Source organism: Paramormyrops kingsleyae, chromosome 15, assembly GCF_048594095.1.
Source record: "Paramormyrops kingsleyae isolate MSU_618 chromosome 15, PKINGS_0.4, whole genome shotgun sequence".
Taxonomy (NCBI): Eukaryota; Metazoa; Chordata; class Actinopteri; order Osteoglossiformes; family Mormyridae; genus Paramormyrops; species Paramormyrops kingsleyae.
The window spans coordinates 19,404,423-19,423,805 of NC_132811.1; the positions used below are offsets into that span (position 1 = coordinate 19,404,423).

Below are 19,383 nucleotides of genomic sequence, written 5' to 3' on the forward strand. Positions count from 1 at the left end.
CAGCGACAAGCAAAGGTACACATTTTTACCCTTTTTCTGAGAGCGTGTAAAGGGCTCCTTCACCCACGGCAGAAGGAAGGTGCTGTCTGAGGCTGCCACCACAAACCCTGGAACTGCTGGTCAGCCATCTGAGTGCTTGACAAGCCATTGGCAGTGCTGGCTGTTTTACCAGCTAGAGGACCAGCTGCATGTACAGAACAAAGGCACCCTGCCTTCATCTGACTGGCAGACAGCACTGTGCAAAACAACGGACAAGTGAAGCAGATAGATGAAGCCTCTCTATCCAAATGCTTCAACCTCTGCTACCGAGTGCTTACGGGTGTGTGTGTGCCTATCTATCTATCTATCTATCTATCTATCTATCTATCTGTCTATCTATCTATCTATCTATCTATCTGTCTATCTGTCTTTCTGTCTGTCTGTCTGTCTATCTATATAAAGATGTCTAGATCCTAAAGATGATTGGGTGAATCTTGCATGTGTTGTATTTAGAAGTAACATTTCCACTCCACAACAAAACATCATCTTCCTTTCTTGAAAACAAATATAATTGAATAAGGAATGGGTTGAAATACCGACCGTTTATACTGGACGGTGATTTATACACAATTAACAAGCCTGACCGTACACTGCAGCAATAACAGAAATGTCTAATCTTGGAATTGGTCGCCATCTGTAGTAGTGCTAGATCTATATTAAAATTATGATGTTTGGGGCATTATAAAAGCATTATGAAGGCCTCCCGTAACAGTCGCTGAGCCCTGAGGGACTTGTAATATTTATAGGACAAGGTCAGACACGCCGCGCAAAATAACGTAAGTAACATTTAGGAAACGCGTCTCGTTAACGGTTTAGATGCAGAAAACTCCTATGTTCTCTGACTCCTCCCGGTCATGCTCCTGAATGGATCCTCTCTCAGGTTTTTAAGCATTTTGTATCCATACAGTACCATGCTTGATTATTGACCTCTAAAGAATCATCCTTGGGGTCAACACGTAAATAACCCGCCATGTAACTCTTCATGTCAACCCAAGAGCCCTTAACCATAAATAGAAGGTGCATAGAGATAGTGACATCTGGTGGCGGATTTCGGAATATCTTTCAAATTCAGAAAATATCATTTACTGACGTTACACAAAGTCCGTCCGCCACTGAGGGGTGTTTCACAGAATTACGACTTCTCAGTTAGCTGGATTAACCATAAGTCCCTATTATACATTATTGTTAAATAAATTAACTGTTCTGGATAAACACAAACAAAAAGACAGAACCACAACAATTATATGATTAAAGAAAATATGGTGTGAATTTTGTGCACTTTGTGCAGTCACTGATGGGCTTTTTAATAACACTTTACACGTGAAAGTAAGAAACTTTGTAGGAAGGTCATTTACCAAGATGGGGTGGGTGGCATTAAAAGCCATGTTAGCTAACTAGCACTGATATATACCGATCAGCCATAACATTAAAACCACTGAGAGGTGAAGTGAATAACACTGATTATTGCATTACAATGGCACCTGTCAAGGGTGGGATTGTATATTAGGCAAGTGTACAGTCAGTTCTTTAAGTTGAGGGTGTTGGCGGGAAAAATGGACACGCGTTAGGATCTGAGCCACTTTGACAAGGGCCAAATTGTGGTGGCTAGATGACTGGGTCAGAGCATCTCCAAAACTGCAGGTCTTGTGGGGTTTTCCCAGTATGCAGTGGTCATCACATAGGCTACCAATAGTGGTCCAAGGAAGGCCAACCTGTGAACCACTGATGGGGTCATGGGTGTCCCAGACTCACTGATGTGTATGGGGAGCGAAGGCTAGCCCGTCAGTTCCGATCACACAGGAGAGCTACTGTAACACAGATTGGTGAAACGATTAATGCTAGCTATGATAGAAAGGTGTCTGAACATACAGTGTATCAAGCCTTACTTGCGTATGGGGCTATGTAGTTGTAGACCGTGCTGACCCCTGTCCACCACTGAAAGCGCTTACAATGGGTATATGAGCGTCAGAACTGGACCATGGAGCAATGGAAGGAGGTCACCTGGTCTGATGAATCATGTTTTCTGTTACATCATGTGGGTGGCCATGTGCGTCATTTACCTGGGGAAGAGATGGCACCAGGGTTCACTGTGGGAAGAAGGCAAGCCAGCAGAGGCAGTGTGATGCTCTGGCAATGTTCTGCTGGGAAATCTTGGGTCCTGACATTCATGTGGATGTTACTTTGACATGTACCACCTACCTAAACATTGTTGCAGACATGTCTTGGTGTCAGATGCCACAGTCCATGCCTCAGGAGCTGATTTGGGGAAGGGGGACCTTCACAATATCAGGCTGGCGGTTTTAATGTCACAGCTGATCCGTGTGTATCTCCGTAAATCCCCGTTAATCGCATACGCCGTTGTAACATCACTCATCCACCAGGTGGCGGCCCGGGGCCTGTGAACTGCAATTATAGCGTCTTTCCCCCACGACTGGGCACCCCGCCTTGTGCGAGCATGATACTTTGTGACGCTTCCTGGCCTGCAGGGGGCTTCGCGGAGCGCCGGGGCTTTGATGTGCTGCAGCTGTTAGTGGTTCAGCGTTACAGACACCTTTATCCATGAAAGCATTTTAAACGGGAAAGGCACGCTGCTTCTGTTCTCCGTAGTCAAGCAGGTTTTGTTCTTTTTTGTCCAGTTTCAGTGTAGTTATTGTTACTCCGACCACAGACTTTAACGCAGTTCGATATTGGGTTTAAAGGTAAGTTAGTGGCTAAGTAGCAGCTTCGGTTACATAAGCGGCGTGTTGTCTTTCATCGGTTTACATCGTTTCTGTCCCGTCTTGCGAATAGATGTTTAACTTCTGCGTTGTGGCTGCTTTTGTCTTTTATGTAGTGTGTAGTGCAGTAAAGCTAACCCGCAACTCTGTGTACAGTGCGGTTGCCTAGTAGCGGGTTTTAAAGAGACAGACCACCATTGCTCTGTAAATTACTAATTTATTTCTCTAACACTTTATTTATTTTCTTTTTCAGGGGAATTCTATTAAACCGACTTGGTAATGTGTATCTGTTTTGTAGTTTGTTATAATTTGCTTAAATGTTGGTTATTGATAGGTTCACTTATTGATTTATAGTTGGTTATAGTTTGGCTAATTTATTATGTTTAAAATGCACAGCTAGATATTGCCTGAGCAAACACCATATTATGTGGGATTTGAACATGTAAAGTCACAAGGTGCTTTTCAAAGGAGCTTTTCATGTTATTGCACTGTTCTCAGCACCCATCTTAGATAACCTAGATAATTTCTGAAGACACTTCTGAGAAAGCAAATTTTCTGTTCTTTAGATTGTGAGAAATGTTGATGGCTGTTTTATTGTATGATTTTCTCATTCTGGGCACAGGTGGTGGCTGTCGGTACAGGATCCTCCAGAGGCTTTTGCTCTACCTGACCTGTTGCCGGTGACCTTTCTTGACCTCACTGTGTATGAGGTGCGGGAGGTAAATCTTCTCTTTCGTGGCTTTGGCTAATTATTTTTTAATAAGTTAGAAATGACTTGAATTTCCAGTTTCCAATTTTAAATGTGTGAGAGGGGATCATACCATTATGCACGTTAAATGATGTGGGTGCAGTTGGCAGTTGGGACAGACTGTGGCACTGAGGCCGTGCACCTCCAGGGCTGTGGGGTCAAATCCCACCTTGGCTGTGTGTGTGTGTGTGTGTGTGTGTGTGTGTGTGTGTGTGTGTTGTGAGGGGTTCCTCCTGCAGTTCAAAGACATGCAGTTACAGTATACTACTTGATGTCTTTTAATTGCCCTCAATGTATAAGAGTGTGTGTTGTGTGCCCTGAGATGGCCTGGCATTCCAGGGTGCGTGCCCCCCCCCCCCCCCCATCTGCCCTGTGCTGGCCCTCCCAGAACCCCCCCACCAGGATGAGTGGTTGGAAGATGGAGGGATTCAGTTGGTTGTTGCTGTTGGAATAATCAAAAAGGGGGTGTCACCCATAGTCGAATGTAATCTGTCTAACAACTGTTTATAGGATCATTGCAAATGTAAATTTTTGCCATGTTTTGGGATGCAGACGTCGAGAAAAATGGCCAACCTCTGTGAGAGCTCTCTTCAAGAACAGAAAGCTAAAGTGGCCAATGAAAGAGCGTGTTTCGGTCAGGATCCACCATATATGGAACTGAGGGTGTGTTCCCCCTTTAATCCCTGTACCATAAATATACAGTCTATTTGCTGATATTACTCACCTGCTTGGAGGTCATTGTGTTTCACTCTTTGAAGTGGGCTTTTCAGTCACTTGTGAACCCTGAACATTTTGATAGGCTGCAATTGAAGTGTAGTTTGTAATATAGTGTGATTAGAAAACTGTAAAGTTTATATACAAAATGTAAATTTTTCCACACACAGAATTATCAACATCCATTTTTTCTAAATTTACCTGAAACTTTGTACACTACATTGTCTTCCCCGGGTTACGACGGTCTTTGGAAATGTTAAATGGTAAATAAATGTTCATCACTTTCAAAATACATTATTCAATAAATTTACATGGGGTACGCAACATTTTATTTATTATAAAATAAGCTTTGTGTTAATGATTTTGCCCAACTGTACGCTAATGTAAGTGTTCTAAGCATTTTTAAGTTAGGTTAGGTGTACTGTATTAAAATACATTTTCGCCTTATGATAGGCTTATCGGAACATAACCCCACCGTAACCTGGGGGAGAGGGTGTGTGTGTGTGTGTGTGTGTACATATGCACATTACAGGGCAGAAGTTTGAGCCCACCCTCAGATTAAAAATAAATAAATAAACGATACACTGCTTTGTCAAATTTATTAAAGGAAAATACTAGAAATACTTAACAAATATAACTGGCTGGCTTTCAGTATTTTATACCTTTTATTAACACATCATTTAGCCACAGAGGCTGAAAATATTGGTTTTGAAGACGACATATCAGGTCTGTCTTCAGTGCATTGACGTTCACTTTGTGTTGGAATTCTGTTTACTAATGTCAGACCTTAATTTACTTTTGGCCTCTCCTGATTGTGTCTTAATAAACTAAATGACAGCCACATGTCTGCCTTGTCTCAGATCAGTTTGTGAGGTTTAATGCACTGTCTGCTCCTCATTTCAATCTTCTGTTGTACTACATCGCAACTGATAAATCAGAATTTTTGATAAATACTTGTTATACTTGTAATGGCTAGAAAGGCACAGCTAACAATTGAACAGGGAGCTCAAATTTTAATTTTGAGTAAAGAAGGGTTCTCTCATCGCCAATTAGCCAGAAAGTTAAATTTCTCTAAGTATGGAGTGACCGACTGTTAACAGAGGAAAAAGGTTGACAGAAAGAAACTGACCAGAAATGGTTTGGGGCAAGAAAAGTGACATCAAAGGCTGAAGATCAACACTCGGTTGTAACATGCAAAAGAAATCGGAAGATGACTGTAGAGGTCTGAGGGCTGCGATTAATGTGAACAGAGGGAAACCGGTGTGTCTTTACTGCATACTGGACTGCATGGTCGAGTTGCTGCCAGAAAACCTTCACTTCATAGTGTTAAGAAAAAGACACTACAGGCTAAACACAGACACTGGAATATTCATCACAGGTAGCAGGTCTTGTGGATGGATGAAAGTCCACCTATAGGACGAGTTGGACCAACAAGTTCAAAGTGAGCGTCTAGCAAATGAGACCGAACTGTTTGCATGTTTGAAAAGGTTTGGGAGGATTTGGATACAAGCTATTTCCTGAAATTGCTGGAAAAGATGCAGTGAATCTGTGCCGCTGTGATAAAGGCAAGGGCTGGTTATTCTGATGAAACTCATTCTTAGACACTCGCATTCATTAAATTGCACTTACAATGCACAGTAAATTGTTACATCACACTTCAAAACCAGTCAATTACACTTGTTTTAAGTTCTTCTAATATTTTCAAAAATTTGAAACAGCAGTGTATCTTTTTTTTTTTTAAACAGAGGGTGGGCCCAAACTTCTGCCCTGTACGGTGTATGATATATATGTATATATGTATGTATTTATATATGTGTGTGTGTATTTTTTTATATATATAGTTTTGTTAATCAGTGTAAAATGTGTTGTGGATGATCCTGAGTGTAATTTCTCCAAATAGGCTTTGAGTGATGATGCGTACAAAGCTTCAGTAAAGGAGAATATTCCCCCCTCCGTGAGGTCCCCCCCTCCGAGTCTGCAAGCTCAGCAAAAAGGTACTGCATCAGGGGGCAGTCTGGGTGCTTGGAGTCTGTCATCATGGGGGACAGAAATGTGTCACTGTGTGTCTTCCTGCCACAGGGACGCCTGGCCCTTCGTTTTCAGGGGACGTCTTTGGGGCCAGTTTGCCTTTGGGGGGGGATTACGAGAGGAAGAAACAGCAGCTGCAGCAGGAGCTGCGGCTGGATTATCGGCGCTACATGGCTCAGGTAACCTCCAGCGAAGGGGCGTCTGAACTGAAAGGGGCCCTTAGCTGAAGTATGTCGTGTTAAATCAGACGAGGGGACATTAAATGATGAAAGACTGAATGTATGACAACTGATGTGGTGACTGAGAATTGTGTGGGAGTCATTTGATGTGACCGAATCAGATTATTGAACAATGAAGTAGTGAAATGAGGCCCCCTGCTGGTGCATTGAAAAATGCTGCTCAGTGACGAAGGAGGTCACAGTGTATCTGTTTCTCTTACCAACCTGCAGGAAACTTCCAGACCGAGGAAGGAGGTAGTGTGTTTATTCTCTATTCCCCTACTAGTTAGTGTTTCCTGCATAATGCTGGGACTGATGATTAAATTAGTCTGGGTTTTATGGATTTTCATGATCAAAGGTCATGTGGACGGTACCCTGGAAGGAGAAGTTTCCTGTCAGTGTCCATAGGGGCATCTGCTGCACCAGAATCATTGGGCTATCGGTCACTGGTCCAGCTGGTGTGCGTACTGTGTTAATGCTCTGGAGCAAGTCTAAATTTAACTGGGTCTGACATCCACATATCTTTTCATTACCTCCACAATTACCATTGAGTTGAAGGACTGTCTCCCTATGCTTTATAGAAAAACAATCAGAGCACGATTGAGCCCAGCCAGCACCTCGGCCTTTCGCTACCCATTGGCGAGAGGAAGTCTGCTAAGGTAGCCATCTGACCACATGGGCATTGACCAAATGGGTTTATAGGGAAAGGCAGGGGGCGCCAACTCTGGCCACCTTCAATGGGCTGGTCATGCCTGCTATCAGAATAGGTCACCTGATGCTTTAAAGGGTGTGCACAGGAATCATCATTAATGCAAGAATAAAAATGTCAGTGCCTGGAACCATTTAACTGAATATTTCATGGATTCTTCATGCACTGTTCAGTTGATGGTGTTTAAGTGTCTGTCAGTACGGTAATGCACTGTTTGTTCTACGTTTCCCAGGAGAAATTAAGAATTGAAAGGAACCATGAGTACAATCAGTTCCTTAGGGGTCTTGGAGAAAAAGTCAGGGCTGTGCAGGTACATTTCCCAGAATGCAACTGCTTGACATGAGATTTGAAGGGCCCTGCATTAGAAATCTGCACTTGAATGTGCAACCTGAAAAGTACAGGTCCTTAAAGTACCCTAATGCTACTTTTAGATGGCAAAAGACATGAATATGAACTGCAAGCACAATAGACATCATGCTAATGCAGTATAATGTAAGAAAATCTTCAGTACAAAAGTACTGTTCAGTTAATTGCTTTTTTTGGCCATTCTGGGTCCAAATGGCTTCCCTTGCTGCAGGTCGGTGATGCTGATCCTCACTCAGCTTCCAGAAACATGCAGATTGTCGGTCTGGGGGCCTCAGAAGTCGACCTGCACCAGCCATCGAGGAGGGATGCCGCCACCTTGACGGAAGCTGAGCGGAGGCCCCGGCCAGGGGGGGGCGGGAGCCGGGGGCCAGACGAGGGGACTCCCCGTGCACCCCGAGAGGAGGACGACTCCGGGATGGACTTCTCGGAGGACGAGTGGGATCATCTGGCCAAGAGACGGCCTCGGTTGGGCCGCCAGCACGGCCGAGTGGAGATGAGGGGGCGGCGGACCCGGGCCCCAGACAGGTCCTGCCCCACGGGTGTCCTGCTGATGTCATACAGTGTGCCCTGTCTCCTGTGCCTCCCTCCAATCCCGCTTCTGGTCTCATTTCACAGAGATGGAACAGAAGACCTGGAGGATTATGCAGAAACACGAGCCTTTGCTCAGACCAGGTGCCCCTCTGACGCCGCCGCAGAGGATGAGGCAGTGGGTGTGTGGGCAGCATGCCCTCAGTGCCCACTCACCCCCAGCTGTTAGATCTGTGGTCCCTCACTTTTACCGATGGTGAGGAAACAGTCGTCAAAAATATTTACTTATTAATTTCCCAGAATTCCTCAGGGGAGGAGAAGGCATCAGCCCCCCGATGCTCCTGATGGGGAGAATACAGAGGACACCCGGAAGATGGCACCTGTGACACCCAAACATGCGTACGTGTCCCGCCTTCAGATAACTAAAAAAAAATAAATCACCAGGTGAAATGAGAAGTTGGCCAATAAGGCCGTTTCTTAAACCAGAAGATTGGGGCTTTATTGACTCAATGTGATGGTCAGTTATTGGACGATGCTGCTTTCTTTGAGAGGTTACTCACAGGGAAGCGACAGCTTGATTAACACTAATGGGCCAGATGCAGTCAGCAATCCTGTCGGTGGGATCGTATCGATCCGGCACGCCTGACTCAGAGGCTGAGGAGTGAGTCTCCTTCTTGGAAACATCGCCGCGGTAACCTGCGGATGCGCTTGTGTGTCAGGCTGCGGGTGCCTGTGGAGGCGAAGGGCACGGAGAGGTCCGGGTCAGCCGGCGGCAGGGACCGGATGCAGTTTGCCACCGGACTGATGATCGGTAAGAGCGCCGGGGTCTCGACGTGCCGTGGCTTCTTCCCTCATGCTGTGTGAGCGCCGCCATTTTTCCGCCGGACATCTTAAACATCTTCTGTCTTGCTTCAAGCATCATCTGTCCTGCAGAAGTGCCGCAGCGACGATGCCTGCTTATAAGGCCTGCCTTCCATCTTCTTTCATTTTCTGTTTCGTTAATCCTTTCATGCCATCGTGTCTTTTAGCCGCCCTGTAATTATAGCAAAACATACTTGCAGCATTTAAAGCTTGGAGCATGTCAAGCTAGTTCAGGCTGGAGATGTGTACAGACTCACTGCTGAGGTCCATCCAGGCCATGTCTCTTTTGCATGGATGGCTTGTGTGTGATAGCATATGCTGGTGGCTTTTAAATGCAAGAATACCGTCGGGCTTAATATCGAAGCTCCACTGTCTGAAGGGGCTGGACCGGGGTCCCGTGGTAAGCATGCGGTTCTTTGACCCCGTTTCTGTCACAAAGTCGAGCCTTGAGCTCTCCGACGCCGGGTGTTATTGGGGTAGGCTCCCGCAGTAAGGCTGTGGCGATCTGCATGGCAGGGGCTGCTGAGGGACAAATGACCATGCAGAAGAAGAAGGAGCGATACAGACAGGAGCTGCTGGAGCAGATCGCGGAGCAGCAGAGGAACAGGAAGAGGTACGCACTCCCGGACTGGAGCCGGGCTTGTGTCGGGCTCATAGGCTCACGTTCTGTCACCATGTGCGGTTTCTGCTAGATTTGGCCTGGAATCGAGAGCGCAGACAGGGGTGGTAAACCTCACAGAGACGGACAGATGGTGTCTTTGGGCCGATGAGCTCTCGGGGTTGTGCGACGGGCGTCTTGAGCAAAGAAGCGTGTTACTGTGAACAGGATCAGGGGTCCCTTTGTGCTGTGAGCTTGATCCTTTTTAAGCCTCATGCTGCTTTCTTTGACAGAGAGAAGGAGCTGGAGCTCAAGGTTGCTGCCACAGGAGCTGTCGACCCAGAAAAGCAGGTGAATCTGCTGTGGGTTTGACTCGCAGAAAAGAGTGCAGAGATGCAGTCCCTGATTCTGATTCTATGCTTCCTGTATCATTAAATCAGTTTTTCTTAACCCAGTCCTCAGGGACTCCCACATTTTGTCCACATTTTTGCTCCCTCCCAGCTCACAGCCAATGAAGAACATCGAATACCTGGTACAGGTGTGTGTTCAGAGTTGAGAGGGAGCAAAAATGTGGACTGTCTGGGGGTCTCCGAGGATTTGGTTGGAAAACGCTATATTAAATCATTAGGCCACGTCAAGTGGCTGACTCTGTATTTTCGGTAAATGTTTTACCCCACAGCCTGACCGCATCAAGCATTTCGGGGCAGTGAGCCATGAGCAGGACAGCACACGTGATGTCCCAAGCAGACCAGGACTGGGAATAAGAAGTAGTAATACTGCTGTGAGGCCCCCCAAGGAGAAGCCCCCTCTGGACACAAAGGAGAAAGCCCCCCCAGCCAGGCCACTCCTAGCCTTCCAGTCTCCCCTGCTGGACTACAGTGCTGCCCTAGAGGCACTGGCGGGCACTAGAGCCACAGCGGGCCTGATGGGCAATGGGCTCATTCCGCTGGCTCAGTCCGAAGACCTCCACAAGAACCTGTCTAGCACTCTGGGAGAAATTGCTGCCTCTCAGTATGTCAACATGTCTTTCTCTGCATATGAATGTACAGAGTGTGAATGGGAATTACAGTATTTTGCTTTCGGGGGGTGCTGTATGGTGAGCAGTGCCCCCATGGGGCTACCAGGCGTTTCTACAATACCACATACACAGTGTTTGTTCTGTTCTTCAGAATCCACAGTGTTCCCCCTCCTGCTCCTCCCACGGTCACTGAGGCGTACAGAACTCCTTTTGACCAGGCCTACTTTTACTATGGAGTACGGAACCCCCTGGACCTGAGTTCGGCCATTGGTGAGCACTGAGCACCTGGCTTTGTGGAGGGGCGGGGGCAGTTTCCGCTGTGCTTCATAACGTGAGTTCTGATAGGCTGGCTTCCAACAGGCTGGCCTCCAATAGGTTGGCCTCTTCCGCCAATCATCTGCTTGACTATATTCTTTTCCAATCAACACCCTTATAACTTTATAGCAGAAACTTGCTGGGGTGAGTCTGACTATGTGGTCCGTCTCTTAACTCGTTGCTGTTTGATCCTCCAATAGGCGGGCCAGCTGGAGGCGGAGCCCGTGCTGGGACCTTCTTTGCACCCGAGCATCCTCAGGGTCAGCTGGGCCATGCGGAATCCGTGCCACAGTAAGACTTTATCAGCACAATAAGAACGGCATAGTGCATCACACACTGACAATGGACATGTGCCTTCTGAATGCACACACTCCCTGTGTTCCTGTGGCGAGAATATTATCAGTCAGTCTGTCACTGCCATCCTGTTGGGTGATTAACTGTTCAGTGACAGTGACATGGAAAGTACACATGGAATTTGTTAACCAAACAAGTGTCTTTGCGACAGAGCCGCTTGGCAGTCCGGGCCGGTGTCGGGTGACAGTGGCATCGCTGCCATGCCAGGGCGGTTGCGCAGGCGGTCGAAGGAAAGTGTGATCAGCTACCAGGACGCGCTCAGGCAGCAGGTAACCCAACCCTAACCCAACATCCCACAGCAGGACAGGCTGTTTGGGATGGCTGTCGCGTAACGGGTGATGGGTGCCCCCTACAGGCTGTCTGTTAACATTAACAACGAATAACGATAAATAATGGCAGCATCACACCACGAGCATGCTTTGCCTCCTGTCTCCTGAATACCACAACTCTCTCCCTGGTCTTGTTGATGTTGACAGAGAAGGTATTCTTGCACCACTCTGCAGACTGACTTGTTGTCAGTGATCAGACCCACAATGGTGGTATCGTCTGTGAACTGGAGCTGTGAATGGCTGGATGTTCATGTTCCAGGCAGAGTTCAGCAAGGGGGCCCAGCACACTGCCATGAGTGTAACTGCAAAGCACTGCATAAATAATTTTTCGGTTTCCAAAATTGGCTTTTGCTTAATGCTGACAAGCTATGTAATCCTTGGAGGACATTAAGGTCAAATGCATCTGCCCCCTATAACAGAACAACTGGTTCCAGTCTGGCCCCCCAGTTGAAATGGTCTAGAACAGCCAATGCCTGCTTTGTTTTCTGGAGAGCATCTTGAGTGAATGAAGAGTCCAGACAGTCCTGTCAACTCTCCTCTGATCACAATCTTAATATCAACCCTAAAGACTGACCTCATGCGTAATAACTATCTGTACCCCACATCCGAGAATCTAGAACAAGGGTCTCCAACTCCGGTCCTGGAGAGCTACTATCCAGTCGGTTTTCAATCATACCCGGCTTCTGATGAGCCACACCTGTTCTCAGGTAAATACCAGGGCCAGGTCAGGCTCATCAGAAGCCGGGTACGATAGAAAACCTACTGGATAGTAGCTCTCCAGAACCGGAGTTTGAGACCCCTGATCTAGAACAATGTTCTGACCGTGTTCTTACTCTGACGCCCGTTAAGCAGCAGACTCCCATGCTGTGACTCTCTGCAGATCCAGGAGAGGGAGGAGCGCCGTAGGCAGGAGGAGGCGGAGAGGGAGCGCTACGAGACCCGGCTGCAAGCTGAGATGAAGGCCTACAACCCCTGGGGGAAGGGAGGGGGCGGAGCACCCCTCAAAGACCATCAGGGGAACCTCCTCAGTACGGGAGCACCGTCCTCCTCGTGACTCCACACTGCCTGCGCAGGAGTAATACTGCCTTAGTGGGGGCTGTTGTGTTTGGGTATTCCTTATCTGCCAGTTCCATGCTCCTATGTGATTAATCTATTCATATTTTACTGATACGGTTAAAACTATAAGATACCGTTGTTTTCATAAATAGGCCTGCTTATTTCAAAGCAATATAATATTTAAATGGATACCAAGATACCATAGTCAATTTTGGTATCAATCCAGTTCTATAGTGGGCTATCCAACCAGCTTGAGGTAGCTCACATTAATGGTACACGTGGTGAAAGCTGGAAGAAGCAGTACTGACTTGTGTGTACCCAGCTGACCTGAAGCAGATGAACCGGTCCAACAAGGAGGCGTATGTGACCCCAGGCGCTCAGGACCAGGGGGCAGCTGGTCAGGCGGACGCCAAGGTGTCGGCTCCTCGAGGGCAGGATGCCGCTCCCTCGGGAAATGGGATGTCAGGTGGGAGGGGTCGGAAAGGCCCACGCTCTGCTCACACTCTGGGAGATGTTTCTCTGAAGGTAACAGCCTGCTGAAGCTCCTTTTCATTCACCAGGCTGCTCCCATGCATCGCCCTTCGCCAGGGGCAACGTCTTTGTGGACCTACCTACTCCGCAGCAACTTCAGGAACAAGAGAGGTACAAGGACATCCTGAGACAGCAGGTTTGTGACATTCTGCTCCCTTAAGAGTGGTATAAGGACAGCCTGCCCCTTTAAGAGAAGTACGAGGACAACCTGAGATGGCAGGCTTGTGACATTCTGCCCTTTTAAGTGCTCAGATTGGGTAACTAAACAGGAAGTGCTTCATGCCACGTAAGACTTGAAAAGCTTGTAAAGCTGGAATTGTGATCTCTGCTTCTGAACCTGGAGAACCAGCCAAACAGATTTTGAACATCACACCAATCACAACTCCTGTGTATGTCCATTTTTACTGGAATGATTTACAAAGATCAGGCAGCCTTTATTTGTATCCATTGGTGACTTTTAAGCATTTAACTCTAATATTCACAGCTTTCCTGCTACTCCTGCATTGACCCTTCTGTTGAAGAAAGCAGTGCAAATATCAGCTGCAGTCCGCTCCTCATGAATACAACTGCATCTCCCAGTGTCTCCTGGAAGCTCCTTTCTGAACAATGTCTGAGGAATGTGAGGGACTGTTGGGTCATGAGGCATCTGCACTGAGCACGTGCGTCCTGTGTGGGGCGGGGTTCACAGATTGAGGAGAAGAGGCGCAGGGAGGCGGAGGAACAAGATCGTCTCCGGCTGGAAGATGAGAAGGAGGAAAGGCGGCTGGCTGAGCAGAGAGCTCGCATCCAGTGGGAGTATGAGGAGGAGCAGGAGAAGAGGAAGCGCAAGGAGCAGGAGGTGTGTGGCTCCGCTTGGTGATGCCTGACTAATCACTGTCACAGTGACTCCTGGCTGATTAAACGCTCCAGGAGTCGTGTTCATGGCCTCCTTGCGTCCCAGGCTACAGGGCTACACTGGGGTTACTGGGAATGATTCACAGGTACAGGGAGGAAGAGGGGGATAGTGTGGCCAGTGTAATGGTCTGCTGGTGAAAAGCATTTCTCTTTAATCCTACCCCCCCCCCCCCCCCCAGCAAATGGCCAAAAATGACGAGCTGGTCAGGCAGGCGGAGCAGCGACGCAGAGAGGCCGAGAGGAAGACGCGTGAGGAGGAGGAGCGGCTGAGTGCCACACTGAAGGAGCAGTATGAGCGGGAGAGGCAGGCGCGGTTGGAGGAGGTGTGGCTCAGACTTTTCACTGCAGGCCTTTGCTTGAGAGCTCTGAGTCTCTCCATCGTGGATCTCGCACGGTCCTGACATCTGCCCTGTTTTTTCCCCACAGAAGGTTCACAGGGAGCCATCGCCACCCATACCAACTCTGCAGAAGAAGCTGACTGGTCAGCGCACAGTGCCCCCGCCCTCCTCAGACACCCCCCACTCCGCGTCTGTACTTTCTGTGAGTGATGCAGTCTGTAGGCTGATACGTCACAATGAGAAGCCGTAGCCGGCATGGGGTCGCGTGATACGGCCACATCTTGATGCTCGGATCACTCGCTGAGGCTTATGGGATGAGGGTCACTCTGGCTGCATGTGCAATTCCTCCCCAGGAGAGCTCTGTCCCTGCCCCGCCCTCGCCACCGGTGCCTGCTCACAGGAACCAGCAGAGGGCAAAAGGTATTGTACCCCCACCTTCACTACCCTGCACACCACTGGTTGCCCTGCGTAACCATAAGTAAGCGGCCGCTTAAGGCCCAGCAGCCACCAGGGGGCACCACATCTTATCATTATCAGAATGGGAAGGGACATGACAACTACGTTATTCAAACTTTAAGGCCCCAAAAAGGCTTGGGCAGAGATGAGAACCCACTGATTACAGTTTTATTAACCCTGCATCCAGTGAGCAGCTCTATTGTGCTGCACAGTACTGAGATCCACCATCTGCCCCTGTCAGAGGAAGACTCCGGTGTCGTCAGGGAACTGTCAGCCCTGCGCAGACAACTGCGCAGCAAGCAGAGGGTGTTGGAGGAGCAGCTGCAGCAGCGTGTGCGGACAGAGGATCTGGAGAGTCCCGGGAGCCTGCGGTACGCTGGGGCACCAGGCAGGGTCATGTAGTGAGGGTCCGGCATGGGTGATGGATGGAGCTTCATGTGAGGCCATCAGCAGCTAATGGTCCTCCTTCGATAGCTCACATGGTAGAGCAGAGGACTGCAGAGGTGAGAAGGGTTTGATGCAAGAAAAGAGCAGTAATTCATTTAAAATTAATAGATAAATGAAATGTATATTGGGGCTGGCAGTCAGTTTAATTTTTGTAATCACGATTAACCACATAAACAGCGATTAATCGCATGTTCAGTCATATTTGTTAAAAATACATTGTGACTGTTCACCTACAGGAAAAAATGTATTGTTGATCAGATACATCATTACGTTATCGAACAATAAGTCAGCATCTTACTACTGTTAAAACAGTTGTTCAAGTACAGGACTTCTCTGGTAGACAATCCTGTAACAGGCTTGACTTTGTATATGCCTTAAATAAATAAATGGCAAAATGTGATGACACAAAATTTACTATGAATCACTACTATAACTGTTTAAAGGAAAGGAAAGAAATAGGTTGGGCAAGATACAGTACAAAGAAAGTGACAAGGGAAATGGCAGGAAAATAGACCTTGATTATATTAGAACTATAGACAGATATTATATTACATTACTAGTGAGAGTGACTTCTGCACGGAACTTACATTTTTAAAAATGAATTAAAGTGCAAGAAGAGACAATGTTTCTATGTATGTATGTTTTGCACATCTACTTATGGATACCTTTTAAGAAGGAAATTTTGAAGGAGTCAAATTCACCATTTAAAAGATATATGTAATGAGCGATAAAAAGCAAAGGACTTTATTTTGTTATTAAAGGATTTGGCATTTTCTTCGTTTTCTCACTTTAAGCAATGTATATCAACTGAATAAAACGAGGGTTACTTATCCAAATCGGGCTTCTGCTCAGAAAGTGACTACAGTAACCTGAAACGCCCAAAAATATGATGGGAGCAGATGAACAATGTGGTACAGAAAACTCAATAAATGCATTTCTGGGGCTGTATGGTATGCTGTGCGAGGTTTTCTTTTTTTTTTTTTTTTAAATTAATCGCACACGTTAAAGTGCTAACTGTGACCACCTGAATTATTTATACACACAATATAAGGACAAAAGTATTGGAACAGCTGGTCATTATACCTACAGGACCCTTTATGGCATCCCATTCTAAATCCATAGGCATCAATATGGAGCTGGTTCCCCCTTTGCAGCTATAACAGCTTCCTCTCTTCTGGGAAGGCTTTCCTCAAGACTTTGGAGTATGTCTGTGGGAGTTTTTGCTCATTCATCCCGAAGAGCATTTGTGAGGTCAGGCACTGATGTTGGACATGAAGGTCTGGCTCACAATCTCCATCTAGTTCATCCCAAAGGTGTTTGATGGGGGTTGAGGTCTGTGTGGGCCAGTCAAGTTCTTCCATACCAAACTCACTTGACCATGGGTGAGTTTCCCGAAACCTTCTTAACACTACGTCGTTCCTAAGTTCTATGTTAAAAGATGGAACTTACGAATAACTTAGCATTAAGAAAGCTTCGGGAAACTCACCCCGTGTCATTATGGACCTTGCTTTGTGCACTGGGGCACAGTCATGCTGGAACGGACAAGGGTCTTCCAAAACTGTTCCTATAAAATAAATATATAAAACATATAATTTTAAATGTAGTTATAATGCAGTTCATTAGATTAGATTAGAGGTATGACAGAGGAAAGACTGAAAAGTGAATCACAATAATCTTTATTTTGAAATCCTGTTGGAACCAGCACTGAGATCCTTAGGTCGCTGGTTCGAATGTGGCTCAGACAAGCATGATTGTTTTTGGGGAAGTGTGTAGCTCAGCAGGTTAGGACACCATACCTGTGATCGGAAGGTTGCTGACAGAGTGATGTCACCATTGAGCCCCTGAGCAAGGCCGTTAACCCTCCAGGGACCATCTGACCCCGAGTTCTCAAAAAATCTATGTTGCTTGGGTAGAAGCATTTGCGAAGTAAAATGGAATGGTTGGTTGGCTCTGGCTACCCTATCTCTATGTGCAATTTCTGAACTCTCCTGCCCCCCCCCCATACCCATCCTGCTGATCAATGGTCATGCTATATCCCAACTACATGCAGTGATCTTTGCTTGTGGCCCTTTAGGTTAAGGGAGCGCCCCCCTGTGGACGTGTTTGACATGGCCCGCATGCGCCAGCAGGCTCCTGTCAAGAGGCCCATGAACCTGCAGAACATCCATGACTTCAACCAGCTTAAGTACAGAGGCGCGTTTCCCAGTGACCAGAGTGGAGGGGTGAGTCTGTGGAGTCAGAGCGGCGTCCCTAACATCGCGTGTGTCGGTACAGACGGTGAGAGTCGGGAGGAGGTGCAGCACAGGTACCCAGACCCCCCCACCGACGAGCAGAGCCTGGAGATACAGCAGCAGGCCTTACTGAGGGGGCAACAGCGCAGGGTGAGGAGGGCAGATGCTGCAGGTAAGCTGGATCCCTGGAGACCCAGCAGGGGGCGCTCTCCCATCACAGCTGCTGTAATCCCCCTCCATGTACCTCCCCAGGTCCCCACGTTCCCCTGACTCAGCGGTCTGCCCCTCCCCCAGTAAGTCTTACTGAACACGCTCTCTGCGGCTCAGCTCTCACCACGCAGCAGTGTTTAAACCCTTTTGTTTTTCATTCTTTGTATCTCCATCTCAGATGATGGGTGTTGTCGCCGATGCCATGCGGAGCTCTCCTTTGCAGTCACACAGCATGTTTCTCAGTGAGTCCTGGGAGGGGGGGTTTCGGGGGCGAACCTGGAGCCATCGACAAGCGAGCATGTGATTGGGTGGTTTGGGACAGGAGGCTAGGATTGGTTGTCCGGTTACCTGCATTCACTGTGCCTCGTCACTCACTGTGCCTCTGACTGTAGAGCCCAATGAGGGCATAATGCCAGTTCCGTACGAATGGGAACAGAACGCCTCCAGCAGGCCAGGAGAGGAGATGCACCTGGTGAGGAGAAGAGGGAGTGACCCCAGGAGGCCCGGACAAGAGGCAAACCGGCAAGACTTTGCTTCTTTCCGGCAGGTGGGGAGTTCGACTGAGCCACAAGGTTGTCAGATCCATACTTGCTGGAAGAAGTGGCCATTTTGATGTCCTCAGTTGTATTCAGCCTTCATCCTCCCTGTTGGGTGGACAAAACAGCCATTGAATGCTACAGAAGTTATTCCCAACATTACCTGTGGTGTGGGCGCTTGTCTCCAGCAGCCACGGACCTCTGGCCGGGCAGCTGGCCATCGGGACACTGGCTCTCCGCGCTCTGGGACCAGCCTCAACATAGAGCAACTCAACGAGCAGAACCGGCAGAGGATGAGGGACCTGGAGGATCTGTACCGCTGGGAGCTTGGTGGGTCTCCTGGCTGTGCTTCAAATCGGGGGGGGGGGGGTGTTGAGCTGTCCACATAGCCACAGCACAGTGACGAGCCAGTCCTTCCCAGGTCTGAACACGCTGGCTGACGAAGGGGCGGACCCAGCCCTGCGTGTCTTGCAGTCCCCACTGGACAGGCGCTTCTCCATGGATACGGTCGCCACGGAGCCCTGGCTGAGACCGGGCACCTCGGACACGGTGAAACGTCGTGCCCAGAGCAGCTTGCCCAGCTGGGAAGGTCCGTCCACCTACCATGGCTGAGGCCATACTGCACTCAGTTTGAGTAACAGACAGACATTTAGTGAGTAAAATGTATTTATTTGTATGTATTGTGTGCTGCCGTAAAAATTAAATGGTATTTTTAAATTCTGTACCTTTTGTCAGTGCTCTAAGGCTAAGGTCTAATTTCGAGCTCGATGGGCCGAATGGCCTCCTCTCATTTGTATAGTTTTTATGTTAATTTAGCACAAAATTCAGTCATTACAAAAAAAAAATCATAAAAATGAGGTTAAAATATCTACAGATAAGTGGGAAAAATGCCATTTTTACACAGATGATCTGGGAAGTGGCGTATTAACAGAAAATCAATGGCAATGTTAATGGCTATTCCTATTTACAACTATCAAAATATGAATTTGAGGCAGCACAGTTTGAACAGGGCCTCTCTCAGAGTTACGGATAGCGATGGAGATTTAAGTGAAGCATCTCCTTTTGCAGGGCCCCTACATGCTGGCTGGTATAAACCTCTTTTCCAGATGTTTTTAAAACAGGATTCCTTTTAGCAGAGATGT

At 47.6% G+C, this 19,383-nt stretch overlaps 1 protein-coding gene across 5 annotated transcripts; it reads left to right on the top strand.

Moving 5' to 3' along the window:
• The first annotated feature begins 2,498 nt into the window (after nucleotides 1-2,498).
• Nucleotides 2,499-18,963, top strand: cspp1a (centrosome and spindle pole associated protein 1a). Of its 5 annotated transcripts, none has more exons than XM_023794439.2 (34): nucleotides 2,499-2,738; nucleotides 3,010-3,032; nucleotides 3,379-3,475; nucleotides 4,057-4,167; nucleotides 6,119-6,212; nucleotides 6,298-6,425; nucleotides 6,696-6,719; nucleotides 7,046-7,123; nucleotides 7,406-7,483; nucleotides 7,751-8,064; nucleotides 8,155-8,211; nucleotides 8,368-8,466; nucleotides 8,787-8,878; nucleotides 9,445-9,541; nucleotides 9,820-9,877; nucleotides 10,206-10,537; nucleotides 10,696-10,814; nucleotides 11,060-11,150; nucleotides 11,365-11,482; nucleotides 12,423-12,570; nucleotides 12,921-13,064; nucleotides 13,159-13,265; nucleotides 13,818-13,967; nucleotides 14,203-14,346; nucleotides 14,450-14,563; nucleotides 14,715-14,781; nucleotides 15,059-15,188; nucleotides 17,339-17,457; nucleotides 17,539-17,667; nucleotides 17,748-17,788; nucleotides 17,884-17,947; nucleotides 18,098-18,252; nucleotides 18,430-18,571; nucleotides 18,663-18,963. In XM_023794439.2, the coding sequence occupies exons 4-34, from the start codon at nucleotides 4,069-4,071 to the stop codon at nucleotides 18,851-18,853; spliced, it is 3,723 nt and encodes a 1,240-aa protein (XP_023650207.2). In that variant the 5' UTR covers nucleotides 2,499-2,738; nucleotides 3,010-3,032; nucleotides 3,379-3,475; nucleotides 4,057-4,068; the 3' UTR covers nucleotides 18,854-18,963. The 5 variants fall into 5 exon arrangements, with proteins under 5 accessions (XP_023650207.2, XP_023650210.2, XP_023650208.2 ...); XM_023794442.2 differs by having other exon boundaries at nucleotides 18,433-18,571; XM_023794440.2 differs by having other exon boundaries at nucleotides 3,379-3,466.
• The last annotated feature ends 420 nt before the right edge of the window (nucleotides 18,964-19,383 follow it).